Source organism: Lissotriton vulgaris, chromosome 9 (assembly GCF_964263255.1).
Source record: "Lissotriton vulgaris chromosome 9, aLisVul1.2, whole genome shotgun sequence".
NCBI lineage: Eukaryota > Metazoa > Chordata > Amphibia > Caudata > Salamandridae > Lissotriton > Lissotriton vulgaris.
In genome coordinates, this window is record NC_141697.1 from 239,072,720 (window position 1) to 239,097,005 (window position 24,286).

Consider the following 24,286-nt stretch of genomic DNA (forward strand, 5'->3'; position numbering starts at 1 on the left):
GAATTTATAATAAATATAAATGTTACATAATTATCAATTACACAAATAATTATAACCCACACCAAATATATAAATAAAACAATATCTTAATAACATAATTAACATAATTATCAATTAACTAATTAATAATACATTCATTTTATTTGATTAACTCCAACCCTTTACCCCTACGAATCCAACAATCAGCACCTGATATAGTACTTAATTACGGTATTTACATATATAGTTCTAAATTAAATATTGAAAAATGTGTTATAAATAATTATAATGAATTTACTTCCCACCCTGTACCCCCATAAACCCCACAACTATTCAATTCAATTTAATAACAACTAAATATTTGAAAATGATATTAAAAAACATTAACAATAAGTATGCAAACAACTTATAGCATGTACAATTAAATATATATTAAAATACATCAAATTAATTTTTAAAGGATATTATTAACAACAATATTTTTTAAACGATTTCAACAACACAGATATTTTAACATTGATCTTACTTACCTGAAAATTGATATTCGTTTCAACAATAGTTTTGCACAGTATTTGTGCATCACAATATGTGCAACTCGATATTTCCGCATCTTGATATTTATTTACTCTATATATTGTCCGAATATTTATGTTTCACTGTCACATTTGATTGGTATCTGGAGATCTTTTTCTTCTTTCCATGAAACAGTTTAGAAGTAAGAGAAGTGCCTAGGGTTAGCCTAAACAAACATGTGTCATGTTTAAAGGAAGCCAACATTGAAAAGGGCTGCAAGATCAAGACCATGCTGGATTTTGAGAATAGCCATGGTAGTATATGATACTCACTAATATTGCATGGAATTAGTGTAGCCTTATCAGATAGGAGCATATACTGAGCCAAGAAATGGGCAAACTATCTGAAAACTTGCTCTCATACATTTCAATGAATCCCATCTTTATTTCCAGACACCGTTGTAAGACAATGTTAATCAGAGAAACAGAAGCACATATGAAGTAGCACCGCCTCCCTACAGTCAAGTGGTGCCTTCATCATAGTAGCAGCTGTAAGATTTTCTTTGGCATTATAGACGGTGTTGCTGCCATTTTTTCCTAGATGCTGGCACATTCATGGGGCTGTAGTGCTATATCAAGGGTAACTAATGATGGCTTCATAATCTTTTCTATCCCACAGGCATGGCAAGGCTTTCGGGATGCCTAAAAGGTATGTCCAGTGTTGGCCGGCTCAGGTCTTGATTTGAAGTTCTCGTTGTGAGTATGCCCTTCTGCTGTAAGACACATTTTGCTACAAAGGATGGCTTTGGCAAAATGCCCACCAGAGCTTTCAGCAGCAAGAACAGAGAATGGTGTTGGTGTTTCCCACCTCCTGACAAAGGTTGCTACTGTATGTTTCAGTATTTTCTAGCTCTTCAAATCCATCAGGATGAAGGGAAATGCTGTGAACTTTAGCAGAGTCAGGGTCAGTAGCTGGTCCTTGTGGCTGTAATGCAGTGATTTCATCTGTCTAAACCATTGAAAGACAAAAACTGGACTTCAGAGCTCCCTTTACCCAGACAGCTACAATAGTTGCAAGAAGAAAATCACAAATATGAGATAGCCTTTCTACACCACCACACCATCTTTTGATTCCTTTATTGTGTCCCCAGGGACAGCCCTTACATTTATAGTCTTTTTTTCACGTCATAAATAAAAAATACCTTTGTAGTAGCTTCTGGCTCCACACTACTGCAAGAAGAAATATTTATTGAAAATGCAAAAAGGAAATCTTTTTTCACAGCTATAAGCTCTACTGTTCTTTTGGGAGGCATAAAAAATCAAGGAGCGATGCAAACTTTTAACACGTAAGCAGAGAATCTAAAGTATCCATGTAATCACAAGAATGAGTACAGCAGCACAAAGAATGAAACAAGAGAGATAGAAGACAGGCTGTTTCTTAATCCCATAGAAACAATTCAAAATCCACATATTGGATGTCACAGGACTTCTATAAGAATTATGAGGGAAGTCATCCTTTACAAAAGAGGAAACCTCACATACATAGTAGTGTCATACTTCATCATAGGCATCCTCCCCCCACCCTGGTAAGTCAGTGCCACCAAGGCAAACTCAACCTCCTCGAAGACTTTAGGGAAGAAGGAAGTTCTTAGATAAAAACTTTTGGACAAGGCGGGATCCAGACAAACTAAACATTCCTTGGGGTTCCTTGGTATTTCACCTTTATTGGTGAGGACCCCAAGTATATCTAAAAACAAAGACGAGCAGGTACACAGAGGACCATGACTCTGTCCAAAGCCATCTGGATTTTGTATTGTTTCTGTGGGATTAAGAAACAGTCTGTCTTCGAGCAATGCAAACACCATGCTCATACTTACAACCTATGAACTATTTTGTTGAAAGGATTATTGATTTTGCATAGTCCAAGAAAACAGTCTCCATGGCCCCAATCACCAGTGCCATGGTTAATGTGGTATGTCTGGTAACCACACATATCGCAATTAGAATTTTGGCAGCAGACACAGTAGCCCTATTTTTCCTAGGTAAATATCTGGAGGTCATAAATGGTAGGTCAAGCAGATAAAATGCATGCATGTTATACCCCATTTTTGTAGGTGAATCTGATAATTTGAGTAATTTATTCCATCTGATAAACAAGATCCAATACTGGGGTACTCATAACCAGGCCCTATGTTGTAGGTTTGGATACCTTTTGCTTGAGCAGTGTACATCAGACTTGAATTTAGTGTGGTGCCCAGGGACTGTATGCCAGAATATCATACACAGAATTAGTATCTGACATAAATATTGTGTCCTAAATGATGTTTACGAATATATTATCACATTTATGGAATAGATTTTCTTTTAATAAGTTTAACTTCAATGGGGAGGTATTTTGTAGATAATATGTAGGACACAATATTTATGTCAAATTAAATAAATTCAATTCTGAAAATGGTATTCTTGTTCCATACCGATACTGTTTACCCTGCTGGCTTGTAACATGTACATATGGGTTTAAGTCATGTTTTTTGTTCTGTTGTGAATATGTGCATACTTACAATCTGTTTTAGAGAGATTACAATGGTGACAAGTTAATATTATTATAAACAGTTCTGGTACATGTGGCCATAGGTGCTAATAGTGAGCACTTCATTGTGCTACATTTCAAGGTCGAAATGAGATTAGCTGATTGGGTCACAATTCTGTACAATAATATGCAGCTGATAACACAATCCTCACTAGACAACACAAGAGGACAGCAAAGTGGGCAAACAGCGTTTAAGTGAGTGATAAGGGTATGCTGTTAGTTCAAATGCAGGGTAGGTATTTGAGATGCAGTTAACACAGACCCTACAAATGATTTCTTTTATTTCCAGTCTAAATGCACGACTTAGCGAAAGAGAAGATTTAAGCAGGTTTTAAATGTGCAAGGAGATGGATCAAGGACTGGGAAATAATTGAAACTAGAGTGATACAAAATGAATGCATGTTTAACAAATTGTGAAATAGTCATCATTAAATGTATATGGTAATTTAATTTAATTTAATTGTGGGTTTATATAGCGCTAGAATCGACTCCCGGAGGAGTATCTCCGCACTTCGACCGCTGGGGAACCCGTCCTGGCTCACCCTGAGAGATGGTCCCTAATGGGTATCTCTAAGGTGCGACCAAGCATCCCCGGCAGTCTGGGGGGGCCGTTGTGAAGATGAGGCAAGCTAATGCCCAGAGTTGCCGAGTGTGGTCCCTGACTGGAGTAGGCACCGAGGCGAGAATTATCGAGCCCGCTGACCCTGGTCCATGACCCTGCCGCGTCGGGAATCGAACCCTGGTCCCGGGCCGTCCTCTGCTTACGGGTCTGCCGCCTCTAACCAGTGAGCCACACCACTTCACTAATTAACAGGGAACTCATCTTGGGAATATATGTATTTGCGTTTTTTACTTGTGAATTGCATTTATGTACGACTCACTGTGATACTTGACTCCTCTGAGCAATTAGGCTGCATTGGAAGATCAGAAATTAAACGAATACTTACCACCCTTACTACAATTCTAGGTAAAGGTACTTGGATGTAAGTTACATTATGGAAGAAGGATGTTTGATTTGGGCTAATTTGTATTTTGTCTGCTTTCTTACCATATCCAGATCTGTGATTTATACAAAATCCAAGAAACAAATCTGATTAATGTGTGTGTGTGTGTCTATCCTGGAGTTCTGGACTTTTTGGTACTGTCCAGAGGTGTCAGGGACAACACCCGAAGACCCCTGAGTTCTACCTGTCTCGGTGCACAAATAAACAGAAACACGGGCTTCTCGATGGTGGCATCAAAGACCAAAGGTTTATTACTGCAGGGACACAGAAGTCACAGAAACTACACACGGGCAGATTCTAGGAGCCTGTTCGATTTGTACCAAGTGGGTTGCTCCTTAAATACAGAATTTTTAGCTAGGGGCAAAATTCTTCACATGTTGGTATGTTTCTAAACCTTTATGTCCTAAACAATAAATATTTGGCGTTACACAAGAATCGTCAACAATATCTGATGTCAAAACATTACGAACGAGGGGTTCCCACTGTTCCATCATAATCCCATGTCAACTTTTCATTCAAGAGCCGGACCGCCTCATCGTAAATTTTGTTACCTCCCCCTAATAAAGGCCCAGAAGGAAAGGAGCAGAGCCAGGTGCAGAAGATAGAAAAGCAGGATAAGAGATGTTTGTGGGTTGTAAATGGGCAAGGCTACCAGCTTCGGCCGCCTAATCATGATCAGGCCAACGAACACGAGAACCAGTATAGCAGGACTGGCCTCAGGCTGGGGAGGCAGCTTTTGCCGAGTCATGCGGCCACAGCGTTTCTGTTCTAAAGTGCACGTGTCACTAGCAAGGTGAATCGCCGGTTAAAGCTTACGTGTCCTTAAGCGAAATGGGTTGATCAGAGGTCACTGCGTGTCCATTGACTATGTGAGGGCAAGGAAACAAGATGGATGCCATGATCTAAAATGGATGCCATCTGTGTATCAGAAATGTGGTTATAACAGGAGTGCTCTTGCTCGTAACATAGCGAAAACACCAGGATATGCTAAATGGATCATTTGCGGTTCATTGGTACCAAAATTATGAGTTTACAACAATGTTGAAAACACGGGTTCAAATCGTCACGGAACCTCAGACCCTCCTTTTGCCCTTACATAGGCAATTACTCAGTCTATGTCAGAGTCTATCTCGATGTTCATTAGGTCAGTGATATGTTGTTGCATCATCATCCTTTCTCGTACCTTGTCTCCAAACACAGGTGGTTTTCCAAAACAGGTTGCAGCACAGAGGCTACATAAAGCGGGACCACATTGGATAATAAGGCAGCACGAGAATAGGAATACTAGGATAATACCAATGACCATCAGAACCTTCCATCCCCACGCTGATATTAGAGTCCAGAGCCATTCCATTAGGGACCAATTTCCCTTGTCTACGTGAATAGAGTCGGAAATCTTGTGTAGCTTGGAGATCGCTTCATATACTGTCGGAGCATTATTGGGGATAAAAACACAGCAGCTCGATTGGATCATTCTGCATACCCCACCTCGATCTGCAAGTATTACGTCAAGAACCATACGATTCTGTAGCGTCATGAGACGATCCGCCTGGAGCTCAGCTGTTAAGTTACTAAGGGCACCAGCAGTTTCTGTAATAGTAGATTCAACTACCCGTGTTAGCTGACGTAGATTTCTACTATTGGCCATAGGCCCCCAAAACGGAAGGAAACCTTTGAAAAAGTCTCCGGCTTCCTGACCAGCGGTATCTTCTTTGCTGAAAACACCTCTTGCTACTCTGGTCTTGTGATAATCTGGGGAAGCAGTGTACGTCGGAGGCAATAGTCGAGCAATATAGCATGAACCTGAAAAGTCAGCAGGCAACCATGTATATGCCCTTTCCTGACAGATGAAGTAGGTACCCTTAGCAGTGAGAAAGGCAGGGGAAGAGTTAGACGGATACACATAAGTCTCAACGCAGTCACTCTTCCCTAGCCGAGCTCTTGGATTTCTCCCATTACCTTGCAAACAGACTTGACCTCGGTGAGGCACGACCCAAACTGGAGTGGAGCTCTTACGCTTGCTTTCACCCAAACTAATGCGATACTCTGTAGAATTCCAACTCAGATATACTCGTAGTTCATCCCTAGGATAAGATGGGGTGTTATTGACGTCTTTAATCATGTCAATGATTCCCTTGACTAGAGATTTATTAGCGGAGTTATATTTAGCGGAACGTGGTGGACGCGGGGAATAGGTCTCAAGGGCATAGACAAATATAGTCTGAAAGGCCTGAAATGATCCATTATAGCTAAAAGGCAAGACCAGATAGGGAATGCCTTTATCCATAGTGTGTGGTATCAATCCACATACCCAACAGTCTGTTGTGTTAACTACCAGTTGGTGTTGATGCAAGAGTTGTACAAAAGTGTTATTTATGAATTCTGAGCGTCGAGCTTGCTCATGTTCAGGGAACGGGTGAAAAGAATGGTAAGAAGCAACAATAGAAGAAACAAGATCAAGGGGAGGTACTGTATTTGTTATCGGTGCAAAAATTAAATGTACACCAAAGACGATTCCACCCACCAACGTTATTAAAACAATCAAAAACGTAATTGCACATTGCATCAGAAAACATTTGTTATGAAGAATCTTGTAGAGTCTATTTCTGCGAACATAAATTACATTCTCTCGGTGCAGCTCAGGAAGCTCCATCTTCTACAACCGCTCGCGACCACTGATGATATGTACGTAGTTGAAAATGCCTCTATCAGCCCTGGGAGTTCCCAGAACTAACAGAAAGACCGACCTTGTGTCTGGCCCCCACAGATTCAACTAGGCACAAAGCCACGACCCTACGGCTACCCAGACGGCAAGGTAATTAAAACAACAAAATATACTTAGAGAAATACAAAATATTAGCAAACTTCCTGGCTGGAGGCAATGTATCAAATTAAAATATGAAAGAGATAGGCAGTTTCCTGCTTTATTTGTCCTTAAAATGAGAACGGAGGTTGTATCTCAGTTTTCCTGGCGTTGTTTGGTCTGGAAATAGACTGTTTTCAGCAGGAGTTTCAATGTTCGAGTCCGCAGATGGCAAGTGTTCGTTTGATGCAGAGGACAAATGTTCAGTGTTCAAAGGAACAGTTTCAGAAGGGGAGTCAAAGTTCGGTGAATCAGTAATTAATTCTGCATCGCTGAAAGGAATGTATCTAGGAACTGGTTCTGTTTCAGAGGCACCAATTCCTTTTCTCACCCAGTTATCATAAGGAAGTGGAAGGGGTACACGCTTTGCATGTGTCGCGTGGACCCAATTCTTTCTGCCAGCCACACGTATAGCAGTCCTTGTCGCCAAAAGAACTTGAAATGGTCCGACGAACTTCGGTTGTAGATTTCTGGTCCGTCCAAAGTTCCTGATGACAACTTGGTCGCCGGGTTTCAGCTGATGACCTGGACTTTCCGGTGGCTTTGGCAATGCATCGAAAACCTGTTGGTGAATGAGACTCAATTTAGCAGTCAAGTCAAAAAGGTAATCAATTAGCATTGGATATTCCAGTTGTTTAAACTCTTTCGGTCTAGGTACCCCCCAAACGTTTGCAGGTCGACCGAACACAATCTCATAAGGGCTAAGCCCTACTCGAGAATGTACAGTCGCTCTTGTGGATAACAGAGCCAAAGGTAGTGCGTCTGGCCAGGACAAGCCCGTGGAGGCTTGTATCTTGGCCAGCTTCAGCTTGAGGGTGCCATTGTAGCCTTCAACTAATCCAGCAGACTGGGGGTGATTCGCACTGTGAAATTTTTGTTTAATATTTAAACCTGCACACACACTCTGCATAACTTTCCCTACGAATTCACTTCCGTTATCTGACCATACAATCCGTGGCATACCATATCTGGGGAAATATTCTTTTAGAAGGATTTTGGCAGTGGACAGGGCAGTATTGTCTTTCAGTGGATATGCTTCGATCCACCTCGAAAAAGCACAGACTACCACTAGAACGTACTTGAGGTTGTTACAACGATCCATGTGAATGAAGTCTAACTGAATCACTTCGAAGGGGCAAGAAGGAGGAGCGAAGTGACCAGCGGGTGTGAGGATTCCCTTGCCAGGATTATGCATCAGGCATATCATGCAATTTCTCACCACTCTTTCTGCACACTTACTAATTCCATCATTCTTCCAGACTGGAGCCAACATCTTACAAATCCCTTTAGAACTGATGTGCGCTGCTCCATGTGCCATCGTTACCACCGCAAGCACATACGCATCAGGCAACATCCACCGCTGCTGTTCCGACAAATCAATCCAACACCCATTCGAGTCCAACTTACCCATGTTCTCTTTCCATGCAAGCTTTTCCTCTTCAGTCGCTTCTTCCTGAATTGCTTTCACACTTTCCACTTTATCCTCACACATTCCTGATTCAGTAATCCATCTTGCAGACGTTGCAACATACATTCTACTCATCGTATTTCTAGCTGTCTGTTTAGCGGTCTCATCAGCAAAAGCATTTCCACGCCCAACATCATCCGTGATTGCTCGATGAGCACTGCACTTCACAATCGCAACTTCAGTCGGCAAGGTTAGAGATTCCAACAGGTCATTGACTAGCTGACCATGTTGGATCTTAGTCCCATGGGACGTAATGAAACCTCTTTCCTTCCACAAATGGCCAAAACTATGGGCAACGCCGAACGCGTACTGACTATCTGTGAACACATTCACTCTCTTTCCCTTAGCTAAAACACACGCTCTTGTCAATGCAATTAATTCTGCAGCTTGGGCAGAATTCTGACTCACTCTTGTGTCCACTATGTGTCAGCGCAGCGGACGAGCGCAGCGGGCGCGACGTAGGCGCGCCGGAGTTGCGCCTGAGTTAAGCCCGTCTGCGCCCGTCCGCGGCCGGCCGGGGCTAGGGGCCACTACTCTTGGTCCTCGTCTCCGATACTCTCCCATGGACCTGACCCTACTACAAGGTCATTGGCCCCTCGACCCTCGCATTATTCAACGGACCATCACTATGGGCTGTTCCTCTCCCTGTCATGCCTGCCCTCTAGGCTGTCCCCTTCCTTTGGCTTCCCCGTCAGCTCCTCCCTCTTCAACCATCTCAGACCTCCGCCCTCCCTTATTATCTATTATCCTATTAAACACCAGATCAGCCATTAAACACCATCAGGAACTTTTCATTCTCCTAGACACGGACAAACCCGATCTTTTACTTTTAACTGAGACATGGTTCTCTGAATCCTCTCTTCCGTCTCTATTGGCTGCCCTCCCCTCGACCTACTACGCTATTCGTGCCGATCGCTCGGGCGGGAAAACAGGTGGAGGCGTTGCCCTCATCGCCCGCTCTGACTTCCAGTTCCAGATTCTCCCTTCACCCCCCTTGGGAGGAATCGACTATTTGGTGGCCCGGTCCACCTCTTTCTCCCCCCACCTAGCCATCGTGCTGGTCTACCGCCCACCTCAACCAACCCCATCTTTTCTCCCGGCCTTTCAAGATTTACTCGGCACCCTGGCCGTCAACTATGCCTCGGTTCTAGTCCTCGGGGACTTCAATTACTGGCCGACGGACCCTAAGGAATGTGCCTCATCGAAGGAATTTTCGGAGACCCTCCTTTCTCTTAATTTTACCTCCCTTGTCCACACTCCCACCCACATCCATGGCCACATTTTAGACCAAGTCTGGTCTCTCAACTGTCCCCTGTCTGCACTGTCTGTTATCCCTTGCACTTGGTCGGATCATTTTTTAATTTCGTTCTCCCTTAGCCTCCGTCAGACCAAGATACCCATCCACGCGAAAAACTCATGGGCTCGCAATTGGGGCAAGGTCAATTTGTCCGACCTTACGACCTCCCTTCTGGCCTCCTCTCCCTGCTTATCGGGCCTGGACTCCGCAGCTCAAGCCAAAGCCATCGATTTATGGCTTATGAACGGAAGCGACTGCTTGGCCCCTCTCCGGCGCACCTCGATTAGGCGCCCTAAAGACGCCAATCGGTGGTTCAGTAATGATTTGAAAGACCTGAAGCTTTCAGTTCGACGGGCAGAACGCAAATGGAGACGGGCCTACTCCCCTATCTCCAAGACCAGTTATGTCCTTCTCCTAGGGACCTACAAAAAAAACATCACTGAGGCCAAGAAAGCCTACTTCTCAGCCAAAATCCTGGCGGCCGAGAATCAACCGAAGGAGATCTTCGCCATCACTCACGACCTGGCTTTTTCCGACAGGACCTCACTCAAACCCCCTCCCTCCCAGAAACTCTGCGATTCGCTGAATTCCTACTTCGTAGGAAAAATCGCGACAATTAAATCCAACATCCCCCCTCCCTCTCCTCTCTTTGTCGATCCTCCGCCTATCGCCGCCTCAGCTTTCTTCAACTCCTTTCCCCCTCTTTCTGAGGAACTTTTTCTGTCCCTCCTCCCCAAAATCAAATCCGGTTCCCCTTCTGATATCTGCCCGGCACACATCTTACGGCAGGTCTACTCTGTCTGTACCCTGCCTCCTCTTGGCTTCCTTAACGATTCACTGGCCCAAGGGGTTGTCACTCCATCACTAAAATCTGCTTCCATCGTTCCTATTTTAAAAAAGCCAGGAGCCGATCCTTCCGTGATGGCCAACTATCGTCCCATCTCCCTTCTTCCCTTTTTGGGGAAGGTGCTTGAGCGACACGTTACATCTGCGCTCAGCTCCTTTGTCGAGGAGAATGGGAGGCTGGCCCCGTGTCAGGCTGGGTTTCGACCCAAGCACTCGACAGAGTCAGTGGTGGTATCAGTACTAGACACCCTCAGAGAGGGTATGGACGTTGGCAAATCCCAGGCGCTGGTCCTCCTTGACTTGTCCGCCGCTTTTGACACGGTGGATCATTCCATCTTACTTTCCCGTGTCAGGGCGGCGGGCATTGGAGGCTCAGCCCTTATTTGGCTCTCGTCCTTTTTGAGGGACCGGACCCAGGCGGTTCATCTTGGGGAGTTTTCAGCTACCCCCTGCCAGATCCAGTGCGGCGTTCCCCAGGGCTCTTCTCTTTCCCCTTTACTGTTCAACCTTTACATCTCGCCTCTCATCTTTGCTCTACAGCAGCTGGAGGTCACGGTATATAACTGTGCCGACGACCTCCAGCTCATCTTCAATCTATCTTCTTCCTCTGACTCTATCTCTAACTTCCAATCTACTCTATCTTTCATCAGGGACTGGATGAACTTCAACCACCTGAAGCTCAATCCCGATAAGACAGAACTTGTGGTTACGGGTGGTTGCTCCAGTCCCTGGAATTCTCTATTTTGGCCCCCCTCCTTTGGTTCTCCTCCTATCCCAGTTTCCTCTGTTAAGACTCTTGGCATCAAACTAAATGACAAACTCACTATGCACTCCCAGATAGGTTCGGTGGTTTCTTCCTGTTTTCTTACTCTTCGTACTATCCGTTCTATCTCTCGTTTTTTTTCCTTCTCTGCACTTAAACTAATCATGTCCGCACTGGTCCTGTCCCGCCTGGACTACGGGAACATCATGTTCAATGGCATCCCTCAGTACAGCCTGCGCAAACTGCAACTGGTGCAGAACCAGGCGGCCCGCCTTGCTTTCGGTCTTCCCAAATTTCATCGTACCTCTCCTCTCCTGAAGACCCTTCACTGGCTTCCTGTTCGGGAACGCGCCCTGTTTAAATTAGGCTGCATGGCGTTTCAGGCCAGGACGGGCCTGGCCCCTCTTTTTATATCCTCAGCCGTCAAAGCTTATGTCCCTGGCAGAGACCTTCGCTCTTCGGCACTACATCTTTTAGCAGTTCCCCGCTACCGGAAAAAAAAACTGGGTGGCTCGAAATTTTCCACTCTCGCCCCCATGTTCTGGAATTCTCTTCCCTTTCACCTTAGGTCTCTCACTCAATATTCCATTTTTCGCAAACAATTGAAAACATTTTTATTCACTCAGGCTTTTTTGTCTTAATCTCTGTTCCCCTTTCCAGTCTATGTTTTAGCGACTGACTTTGCCAGCTGGCTGTCTGCTATCTCAGCGCCAAGAAACCGCTCAGGTGTATGATGCGCTTAATAAATATTTTAAACTTAAACTTAAACTCACTCTTGCAGTCTCCACAATTGTACTCAAAGTCGTTACTGCGTAGGCAGCTGTTACATCACCATTCTCCAATTTAAAACAAGACCCGTCAACATACAACTTGCCATCTGGTTCTGATAATGGAGTGTCTTTGAGATCAATCCGTCCCTTTGTCTCTTCCTCGGTTCTGAAACAACAGTCGTGAGGCTCAGAATCACTCGACTCCTGACTAGTCGGCAACAATGTTGCTGGATTCAATACATTGCATCTTTTAATCTGAATATGACTTGCTAACAGTGTCAGCTCATAGCCTGATAATCTAGCGCTGGTAAGGTGTTGTGTCTTGGTTCGGTTCATGAGTGTGTCCACAGCGTGAGGAACCATGACCACTAGCATGTTGGTCATGACCAAACCAGCAGATTGTCGAATGGACGCTGCAGCTGCTGCTGTAGCTGCTGCTGTAGCTCTCAAGCAACTAGGCAACGCTCTGGCTACCGGATCTAATGTTGATGAAAAATACGCACAAGGGCGTTGTTTATCACCAAATCGTTGCGTCAGAACACTCAACGCGCAACCTTCCCTCTCGTGGACATAGAGAGTAAAAGGTTTACTGTAGTCGGGTGTACCCAATACAGGAGCTGAACACAATGCATTTCGTAACTCAGAGAAACTTTGCTGGCATTCGGCAGACCATGGCACCGGACTCGGAACACCTTTTCCAGTCAAGGCCACCAATGGTTTTGCCAAAAGAGAAAAATTTGGGATCCATTGCCTACAGTATGAAGTAATACCTAAAAAGGCACGCACTTCTCTCTGTGTACTAGGAACATTCATCTGCGTAATTGCTTTTATTCTCTCTGGAGTCAACCTTCTTCCCTCCTTTGACAAGAGATGACCTAGGTAGGTCACTTCTTGGCAACAGTATTGCATTTTGGAAGGTGACACCTTGTGATTTAAATTAGACAAATGATGCAGTAAGGAAATTGTAGCTGCTTTGCAAGTTTCCTTGTCATCGGCAGCCACTAGAAGATCATCGACATATTGCACTAAAGCAGAACCAGAAGGAAGTACAAAGGAATCTAACTGACTTTTTAATGCCTGACTGTAAATGGATGGGCTTTCACAATAGCCTTGTGGAGCACGTTTAAACCTGAAGCTTCGGCCTCCTAAAGAGAAGCCGAAAATATCTCTGCTTTCCTCGGCTATCGGAATGCTGAAAAAGGCATTCTTCAAGTCGATAACTGAGAACCATGTGGCTGTAGCAGGAATCAACGTTAACAATGCAGTAATGTCTGGAACCACAGGAAACTGTGGAATCACAATTTTGTTAACCTCTCTAAGATCGATTACAAACCTATAGACTGGAGGCTTTGAAGGATCTGTGCGTTTTAAAATAGGCAATACAGGACTGTTACAGACATTTCCTCTAGTTTCCTCTATTACGTCTTTCTTGATCAAATCTTGCACGATCAATAAAAGCGCACGTTCACCTTCACTAGAGATCTTGTATTGTGGGATTCGTGGAAATTTGACATTTGCTTTCAAAGTGACTACATATGGTGGAATTTCTAAAAGACCAACATCGTTAGGACCAGTCGCCCAAAGAGTATCAGGGAGAGAACGCAGCTCCAGTGGGAGCGCATCCATTGACAAATACATCGGGGAGATGATTCTCTTACCTAATGTAAGCTGTACTCCTGCCGGAGAACAGTACAAAGTCGCATACAGGCGTTTTAACAAGTCTAAACCAAGCAGATTTTCATTACAACCAGTGGTCAAAATCAGGGGTGCTTTCAATTGACGTGGTCCAACAGAAATAGACAAAGGACCAGATACGGGGTTGTGAACAGGGGCGCCTGAAAAACCTACTGAAATATTTGTTAAGCCAGACAAAGGTGCGCCAGGGAGTTTCGCATGTATGATAGAACTTTTTGCTGCACCAGTATCCAACAGAAACGGTTCGACTACACCTGATGTGGCTACTGCGACATAAGGCCCACTCTGATCTACTGGAACTGATACTACTCCCTCTCTTTGTCCATGGCTGTCTTAGTACTCATTTTGCTGAAATTCCTCACTAACTTCACAGTAGTCTACAACATGATACTGTTGAGATCTAGTAGGTTGGGCAGACTGTCCGTTTCGCTGATCAAAATAATTAGAAGGGCGATCATTCGTTTGTGGAGGTATAGCACCTCGTCCTCGACCTCTAGAATTTTGCATAGAACCACCACGACCTCTCTGAGCTGCTGCAGCATTGTTTTGTGCTAGTACTGGACACTCATTCTTATAATGACCTTCCTTTTTGCAGTACGCACACTGATTCCATTGGTATTGTGGTCTCTGAGAATTATAGTCTGTCCTCTGATATGGTCCTTGCTGGGTATTTGTCTGATTCGTGCGAGGCGGATATGCTTGTTGCAAAAGGACTTTAGTTTTTAAATCTTTTGTTTTCTTATCTGACTTTTCTTTTTCTTCCTTATCCCTATTTTCATAGTACTGATCAGTTGCAAGTATCTGTGCAGTTGTAGAGACAGCCCACGCACTTTCAGAATCTTTTAATTTATTACTGAGCTCTGGTAACAGATTGTGCACAAATTTATCAACAAATAATCTCTGGCCTCCTTCCGTGCTCATATCCTGACCACTGTGATCTACGAAAGTTTCTTCAAACCTTGTGAAAAAGTCGGAGACACTTTCGTCCTTCTTTTGCCTGCATGCGGACAACTTGTCCCAGTTAACACGCAATGCTGGCATCAGAGTTTTCATTAATTCGATTATTCTACCAGGTAGATCAGCAATTAGAGGTTCGGGTTTAGAACCACCTATTTGTTGACCATCTGCCGCTATTATAGCTGCCCAATCACCACCTAGGGCAACTGGATGATTTTCTTTACGAATTTTAGCCCAAATTGGTTGTGGTACTACATTGCCAAATAACATGTCAATGTCCGCTAAATTCATAACGCAAGCTTCAACCTTTTGGGCCAACTCTTTGTAATATCCAGCTGGATTTTTACGCGGATCTGGCAAAGCCTGTTTTACTGCTAACACTTCTGCTCGCTTCCACGGAATATGTATCCACACTCTTTGGAATTGAGCCGGAGCGGCTGCAATACCAAGCACTGCATCAGCTTGCACAGCCTCGCGCCATATTGGAGGAACTTCTCTCATAGGATATTGACGACCTTGTTTCGTACTACGCTTGTCTAAATCTCTTGGTGAACGAAGGGAAGGATCGAATCTAAAATCTAAAATTAATTCCATTGCTTCTTTTATCTCTTGACCAACTATCATACCTGCAGCGAATTTTTGTTGAACTTGGATTAATTCATCCGGTACCTGTTCAGATTCGCTCTCTTCCCATTCTTCACGTAAAAGGGAACACATGACATCAAACACATAGCGCTGTGTCGGTTCCTTCCATTGCATGAATGTATCTAATACATCTCGTACATTATACCTCCCAACATTCGAAATCCACCTAAGGGCAGTGGAGTCTAAGATTCCACGTTCTTCACTACTAGGGAGCTGACTACGTCTCTGAACGGAATCAGAGACAGGACTCCTAATCAAAGTTTTGTAAAAGGGAGATAGAATATTAGTGACAGAATCAGTGATTCTCCGACGAACAGAAAGCGGAGTCATATAGCTTGCAGAGGTTTGGAGGAGAGTAGTAGTCGGGACAGAGGAAACAGCAACAGTAGGGGTAACAGGCAAAGTAGCTTGTGAAACAACAGGAATCAGCGGTACAGGCATAGGCAGAGGAGCCGGCAACCCTGGAAGAGGGGGTGCCGGAGGAACATTAAGATTAACCACAGGAAGTACAGGAGCTTGATTCGGGGGTGCAGGAGCAGGTATACCAGGCTGTCCAGCAACCGGTAATTGAACATTCGGCAAGGGTGGAGCTGTAGCACCCTGTGCATATGGTGGGGGTGACCTCAACAAGTAAGACAATAGGGGATCCTTTTCAGGGTCCTCTACTATCTTAGCTGTACTTGATGGCAAGGCAGGATAGCACTTGTCTATCGCTAAATTACGCTCTCTATTGGCCACCTCCATTGCTTTCTCAGATTCATTGAGTTGCAGCTGCTTGGCAGACTGTTCTAAAGTCAACTCTTGTTCTTTTTGTTCTTTAACTTTTTAGTTTCTCTCTGTTTGGATTATTTTCGCCAATAACGGAAAGAATCAAACATTGCCGGCCGGGCTTTCTTCTTAAACAATTTCATTTCTAAATTATCAAGAATTTCAGGTTCAAAACTACCATGCAGTGGCCAACTAAGGACACCATCTTTTTCCGTGTAGCGGATCCATACCTCGTTATAAGAGATAGGGCCCACACCGAACTTGCAATAAAGATCATAAAGAGGAGTTCCAATCGGAGGAACCAGACATGAGTCCTCCAACCGGGAATCCCTGTTGCAACCAAAACACGACAACATACAATTTTTCCGACTTACCATTTTATAATCCGGAACACAGAACAGACACAAACAAAGGTGCGCACTCGAACCAAGAACTTAGGCCTACCAAAGCGAACAAATGTATCGATACCCAAACTAAACCAAATGATTATCGTAACTAGAACAACCAGTGATAATCTTACGAAACCAAACCAAACCAAGGACTAAAAGGATTATCCAAACAGGAGCAAACCCTTACGAAGTAACCAAACAACTAGCAACCACTTAATACTTAACTGAGGCACTGAAGACGTCACCAAGGAGAAACCCGTCTTGTCTCGTCGTACTAAGGTTTGCACCTCGGGTCCAAGACAGGGCGACAGTCAAGGCAGCGGACCACTGCAGCCGTCCAAACGGGAACCCTCGTGGAAGAGAACGTCGGGCCACTTTTGCGATATGCCGGGATCGATGAAGTGGGGCGCCTCCCTCTGGAATCTTCACACGAAGCTTCTCGAACTCTTCAGGCTTTTGGACCGGTACCGAATGACGTCGCCCCACTTTGGGCGCCAATTGGAGTTCTGGACTTTTTGGTACTGTCCAGAGGTGTCAGGGACAACACCCAAAGACCCCTGAGTTCTACCTGTCTCGGTGCACAAATAAACAGAAACACGGGCTTCTCGATGGTGGCATCAAAGACCAAAGGTTTATTACTGCAGGGACACAGAAGTCACAGAAACTACACACGGGCAGATTCTAGGAGCCTGTTCGATTTGTACCAAGTGGGTTGCTCCTTAAATACAGAATTTTTAGCTAGGGGCAAAATTCTTCACATGTTGGTATGTTTCTAAACCTTTATGTCCTAAACAATAAATATTTGGCGTTACACAAGAATCGTCAACAATATCTGATGTCAAAACATTACGAACGAGGGGTTCCCACTGTTCCATCATAATCCCATGTCAACTTTTCATTCAAGAGCCGGACCGCCTCATCGTAAATTTTGTTACCTCCCCCTAATAAAGGCCCAGAAGGAAAGGAGCAGAGCCAGGTGCAGAAGATAGAAAAGCAGGATAAGAGATGTTTGTGGGTTGTAAATGGGCAAGGCTACCAGCTTCGGCCGCCTAATCATGATCAGGCCAACGAACACGAGAACCAGTATAGCAGGACTGGCCTCAGGCTGGGGAGGCAGCTTTTGCCGAGTCATGCGGCCACAGCGTTTCTGTTCTAAAGTGCACGTGTCACTAGCAAGGTGAATCGCCGGTTAAAGCTTACGTGTCCTTAAGCGAAATGGGTCGATCAGAGGTCACTGCGTGTCCATTGACTATGTGAGGGCAAGGAAACAAGATGGATGCCATGATCTAAAATGGATGCCATCGGTGTATCAGAAATGTGGTTATAACAGGAGTGCTCTTGCTCGTAACATAGCGAAAACACCAGGATATGCTAAATGGATCATTTGCGGTTCATTGGTACCAAAATTATGAGTTTACGACAATGTTGAAAACACGGGTTCAAATCGTCACGGAACCTCAATCCATATATCTATATCTCTGAATATGTATGTATAGATAGGTGGATAGATAGATAGATAGATAGATAGATAGATAGATAGATAGATAGATAGATAGATAGATAGATAGATAGATAGATAGATAGATAGATAGATAGATAGATAGATAGATAGATAGATAGATAGACACTTGTTTTCTTGGATTTGATTTGAATCAAAGATATGGAAATTTCAGGAAAATAGGTAATATAGAAATCAGGCTGTAAATAGTGCATTTCTTTTTCAATGTGGTATTGCTATGAACTGTCTTTGGTCATCTGAGTTCGAGGAGACACTAAATTTGCACAAATTACCAAAGGTACTCACACTAGTCAGAAACTTAAATTTATATAATCTTTTACTTGACAATACACATTAATTTTAATCCTACACCCACACAAAACATCCAGTAAAAAGTATGTATGTAAAAAATATGTGAATCATGCATGGATCTTGAGAGTATGTGTTCATGAATTAGTAACTTCAATTCCAAGTTGTACTTCAAACATGGGGCATAATATGTTTATTTTTGGTGCTTACCACGCCCTAATCCACATGTCCCAGGTTCTTCCAGGCATTTTCCCACCCAGTAGACATGAGCAAATTTGAATTGCCAATACCTTCCCGTGGAAAATTGTGAGGTTGCTGTTTTCCAACAAACTCATAATTGCAATGTGTGCAGTACCAGGATTTAAGAAAAAGTTTTCTTGGAGGCTGAGGAAGCAGCATTGTCAAAAACCTTAACACATGGAATGACTAAGATTCCACAACAACTTACTAGAGAGGCCTCAAAAAGACAACCAAAAGAACTCTGTAAACAACAGTTGTATTACCCTTTTGTAATGGGGACTGAGCTCAAGACTTGCTCCTTGGATTCTTTTTGGCAAGTGGAATGATTCAACATCTCAAAAAGCTAAATAATGCTAAAACTTTAAGATCTTCAAACATGTACAAATAGAGTAAAATGTTTTTAACCATTTCGATACTTTTTATGTACACAACCATGAAAGTCTATCAAGGCTAATTAAATAATGTAGCTATGGTGGTAACGTCTTGAAAACAGGATTACTTTTCACAGTTCGTGTTTTAGGAACACCCAAATGTTAGACCAACTAGCAAGTGAATTCAGCCAACTAAGGTTTTTTGACTTAGTTGATTGAGCAAAGTTACACTCTAACCTAACTTTTTTATGCAGCTCTGACTTTTAAACTGGTAGTCCCATGCCCCAACGCGAAAAACTTCTCTGTAATCCAAATGCTATGATCTTGATACCCCAGTGAATATACGCGAAGAACAGATTAAAGCTCCAGCAAAGGTAAATTGCTTCTCAACAGCCGATACTGTTGAGATGTGATGAGCTGCTTCCCTTAGCCATTTCTGTTTGTTCTGGTCCACACAGGAACCACATTACTACAAGTCCAGTAGCATGAAGAAAGTAAGAACCCAGCTTTATTGCACCAGACAGCAGGAGTAGTTGGCGGTTCCTCTCCCACCAGTAGCAACTGCTTTCCAGCACTTCTACACCCACTAATGATGAATCCCTCCGTGTGACAGTAGTGCAGCGGTGTGGAGCTTGTAACTTGTAACTCATCACCAATATTAAGTTCAGATGCATAAAGCGAGAAAGTTACCAGCTTTATTTAATCACAGTAACAGCAGCAATTGTGGGCCTCTCTCCTACTATCATCAACTGCCACCGTTCAAACTCTTCCAAATCATTCTCAAATATAAAACTCAGTTCTGGGTTCTTTAACAGAGAACCTAAAACATAGCGCAAACTCATGCTGAGTAGCCCTTCCTTCCCAGCGTTTCAGATGCTGCACAGCTTAAGCTGCTAGGGGTGAGGTTCTACAGAACATATTTTCCTACTGTTCAAGGTGAACCACACAAAATGCCCACAAATTAAGCAACGTGTGTGATTTATGTGGTTGTCTTTGTGCCTGCTTTTGCTAGGGAGAATGAAGTGAACTGCACAAACCGGACAAATGGCAGAGGTTGGTCTTTTTTCCTCTATTGTAGAATTTTGTCTCAATTCACTTCTGTGTACCGGATATTTAAAACTTACATTTTGCTCAGCCCTAGCCATGATACACATTTTATGCATGTAGCTGCTTTTGTCATTCCATGTTTCTTGTTGCTGATGAGTATCATTGAACTGACATTTGTCTGATTGTTTTACGTTTTTACAATATCAGAGATTCCATACCAGGGTCAGACCTGGCGTTCGTTCACCAAGCCAATGTATGTGTGAGATCAGTGTCCCTCTGACACAGTTACTGGGGGGCAAAACTTTGTGTGTGTGTGTTTGTATGGGTGTGTGCGTAGGTTTCAGTGTTTCTCCATTCAAATGCAAGTTTCAATGTCTCCATGCCTAATTGCAGGTAACTTCTTGTCCTGGTACGTGTATTTAAGTGTTTAATTGCATAGGCACTGTAGTGCCTGTGTAAGCATCTCTTCATTCTCTATCACAGTACAACTGCCTCAATGATAGTATTTCCTACACAGGGCACAGTCCTCAATAGGGGTCAAACGTTTTGTGCATATAAAGCAAAAACACTTGGTTACTTAAATCAACAATGTAATCCTTAGATACAGTCATTGGTATTATATCAATCTGTACCTTATTCATCTATGGACAGACAATGACTGACTCAGAGAATTTCTGGAAATCTTGATGGGGTCCCTCTTTTCTTAAAAAAAAAAGTGCCTCTTATTTTTCTTTTGTATTGTGGCTGAGATTTGAATCCATTTGTGTGGTGTCCTAAGGGACAACCCTAAAGAAAAAGCTTTATTTGTTTATGGTAGTCCAAGATTGGATGATGGGCCATCTCCACAGAGGACAATGTATTTTGGTGCCTGGGTGTGTCACACGTTCCCAGTGGCTTGGGGCTCCCACGACGATTAATGACGTTTCAGGTAGATAGTGGTTGTTGTGCCTCAAAGTCATGGCGCTCCTGTAATCCATGGGCAAAAAACAGCAGATGTGGGCGTGCTCTTTTAGTGGACACAAGCAATTTGATATCATCTGAAATAGGAACAGATTCAAGAGGCCTAATGAAATAATGAGGGCACGTACGTGTATACATACCAATTGAGCGAGGAGAAAAAAATATATTATGCCAAGTAAATCTCAGGGACGCGGCAGAGGTAATAGTCACAAAGAGTAGCTCTTTTATTTTGCGTACAGAGAAAGTTTAAGATTAGGTTCTGTATATTCTTGTTAGGATGCAACTTCTGAGACATTATGAAAGTGTCAAATGGTGATAGTAAGAAGTATTCTTAGTCCCAGTAAGAAGATGTGTCTCATACTGTAGTAAATTAAAGATATATTGACCCAGGTAATGGTTTGGTTAATTAGTGGGACCAGGGCCAGACTGGGAACCACAACCGGCCCTGGCAAAGTGCTCACCCACCCGCCTCCCCACTCGGGGGTTTGGAGGTGCCGCCGAGCTCTTTGCTGGGGCCGGTTTTCGGCTGGTTTTGGTACAGGGCCGATATTGCAGCTATGCTGCAATAATGCCCCTGTAACAAAAACGGCCCCCAGGAGCCCAAAACCAGCCCCCACCCATGCGGCGCACCGGGGCATTGCCCGGTGCTCGCTATGGCCAGTCCGGCCCTGAGTGGGACTGAATTTTGGGAGAATGCAATGGTGACACAAATGGAACAATGAGGTTATGTAATAGTGTTTTCAAGGTGTAATTTTTTGGGAATGTTAAATCAGGCAGATGGGGCCTTTTTACGCAGCAAATAATTACTAACACTAATAAAGTAACTACAAATGAGGATCAATGTTACTGAAGGTACTGAGAAACAAGAAAATACTCAATAATAGGAGAATGAAAGTAATTTCAAAAGGGGCTGAATCAAAAAAGAATTTCTGATTATGGGAAGTAGTATGAAATGATGATAACTCCGAGGTCAGCAATGTAGAATAAAGAGGATTTATTGAGAGATACAGAAAACAAGTCGATACGTGAAGCCTGGGTCGTAACTGTCACCCATGGAATCCGGAACCCAGCAGTGTTCCTGATTCCAGGTATGACACGACAACATCACACATTCCCCTTCGTAAAGAGAAATAAAGCAACTTAAGCAATAGATAAAGAACAAGAACAAATAAACAATATACAATATGAATTCTGAAAAGAAAAGACATAGGCATGAATAACAAGAGAACAAATTGCATAATACACAAATCAGATCACCTATAAAGTTGATAGTCTTTAGACCACACAGGAACATGACATTTCCTCTGTGCTCGTTGGACAGGCACAGAGTCATCAGAAGAACAGGAAGACTTGCTTTCAGGAACACTGTGAAGGGTTGTAGAATCAGAGAATTTCCTCCAATTGCTAGCACTATTGAAAGACTTTAAGCAGGACGGAATTCCAGACTCTGGGGACACCTCCTTAGGCCACAACCAACTAGGAACCTTTACCACTTTAGACAAGCTCCACACGTTACCATCAGAAAGCTCAACAACCTGTCTTCCAACACGCGTGACCATCAAAGGACCAGAATACCGTGACTCCCCAGACTTGACAAATCTACACTTCTTAACACGGACCCAATCATTGACACAGAACTGGGAAGAATCACTACACAGAGCACGATCAACCTCAACGGCCCTTCCTGTACCAAACATTCTCATCCAAGGTTGACTCATGTTGGAGCCACTCCTCCTCCCTCTCATCTTCTCAAAAGGAGACAGATCACCCATACTCCTAGGTGTGTTTCTGTAACACCACAGGACTTCACTAATGGTCTGTTTACAATCTCTACCATTAAGCAAGGCTAATTGAAGGCCCTCCTTAAACACCCTGATCCACCTCTCAACAATACCATTACTTTTGGGATAATAAACCGACACACGTTTATGTCTAATACCATGATGCTCCAAAAACTCCTTCATCTCCTGGGATACAAATTGCACACCATTGTCAGTTGTAATAGACTCTGGAAAACTCTCCCTTTCAAACACTTCATTTAAAAACTTGATCACCACACTAGATGTTATGTTAGAAACCATTTTTACCTCAGGCCACTGAGACAACTGATCTATCAAGATTATTCCATACATCACACTCTTGTTAAACAACAAAGGACCAGCAATATCCAATGATACACTTTCCCAAACCCGTGAAGGTCTAGAAATGGGAAATCGTTCATATGCAATATGCTTTTGAGACTTATCACTCAAACAGCAATCCATACAGTCTCTGACATGCCGTTCTATGCATTTATCCATCCCTGGCCACCAGAATTCACTTCTAATCCTCCTTTTCATAGATGTCATTCCAGGATGCCCCTCATGAGCCATTTCTAAAATCTTAGGTTGCAATTCACGAGGCACCACCAATTACAGACCCCTAAACAATACTCCTTCAACCACAGACAACTCTTGAGCAACGTGAAAGAAAGGAAGAATATCATCAGACAACAAAGCTTTGCGTGGCCACTGGGTTTTTACAAAATTACAAACATCACTAAAAACAGAGTCACCACAACATGCCAATTTCCATGCATCCTCATCAACACAACCTTTGGAAATTTCACAAATTGACACAATTATCATCATCATCATCCTTGTCTTCTTCAACAATATTGTCATCAGGCACAGGCAATCTAGATAAGCAGTCAGCTAACACGTTCCTAACACCAGGAATATACTCCACTTTAAAATGAATATCCTGAAGCTTGTATTGCCATCTAGCAATTCTTGAAGTCGCTTTCCCACAACCTTTCGTAGTAAATAAATCCACTAAAGGACGATGGTCAGACCAGAGTTTAAAAACAGTACCGTACACATACTTGCGGAAATACTCTTTACCCCACCAGCAAGCAAGAGCTTCCTTTTCTAAAGTAGAATATTTGCACTCAGCATCCCTTAAAGGTCTTGATGCAAATCCAATTGTTACCATTTGACCCTTTTGACGCTGCATTAAAACTGCACCAATACCCACATTACTTGCATCAGTGATGATAAATGAACAATGTGCAGTATTAAACGTTGCCAAAGCAGGTGCAGATGCAATGTTTTGCTTCAACAACATGAACTCTTTTTTGCAATTTTCATCCCAAAGAAATTGAACATTTTTTTCATCAAATTCCTCATGCTTGCAGTTTTATCAGAGAACAGGGGAATGAATTTGGAGTAATATTCGGCAAGCCCCAAGAAAGACCTGAGCTGATCTTTATTCACAGGGTCTGGAGCTAATTCAATGGCCTTGACTAAATTTATTTTCGGGGAAATGCCCTCCTTA

The 24,286-nt window shown here is 43.3% G+C and overlaps 1 protein-coding gene across 2 annotated transcripts in view; it reads left to right on the forward strand.

Annotated features, from left to right (window-relative positions):
• DISP2 (dispatched RND transporter family member 2) overlaps positions 1 to 24,286 on the forward strand; it is a 204,821-nt gene that overhangs the window by 51,093 nt on the left and 129,442 nt on the right. Inside the window, exon 3 of one of the 2 annotated variants that reach the window (XM_086937397.1) lies at positions 1,171 to 1,200. The exons of the other annotated variant lie outside the window; for it this stretch is intronic. Coding sequence (XP_086793523.1) covers positions 1,171 to 1,200 — 30 coding nt within the window. The remainder of the gene's footprint in view (positions 1 to 1,170; positions 1,201 to 24,286) is intronic. 2 annotated transcript variants of the gene reach the window in all.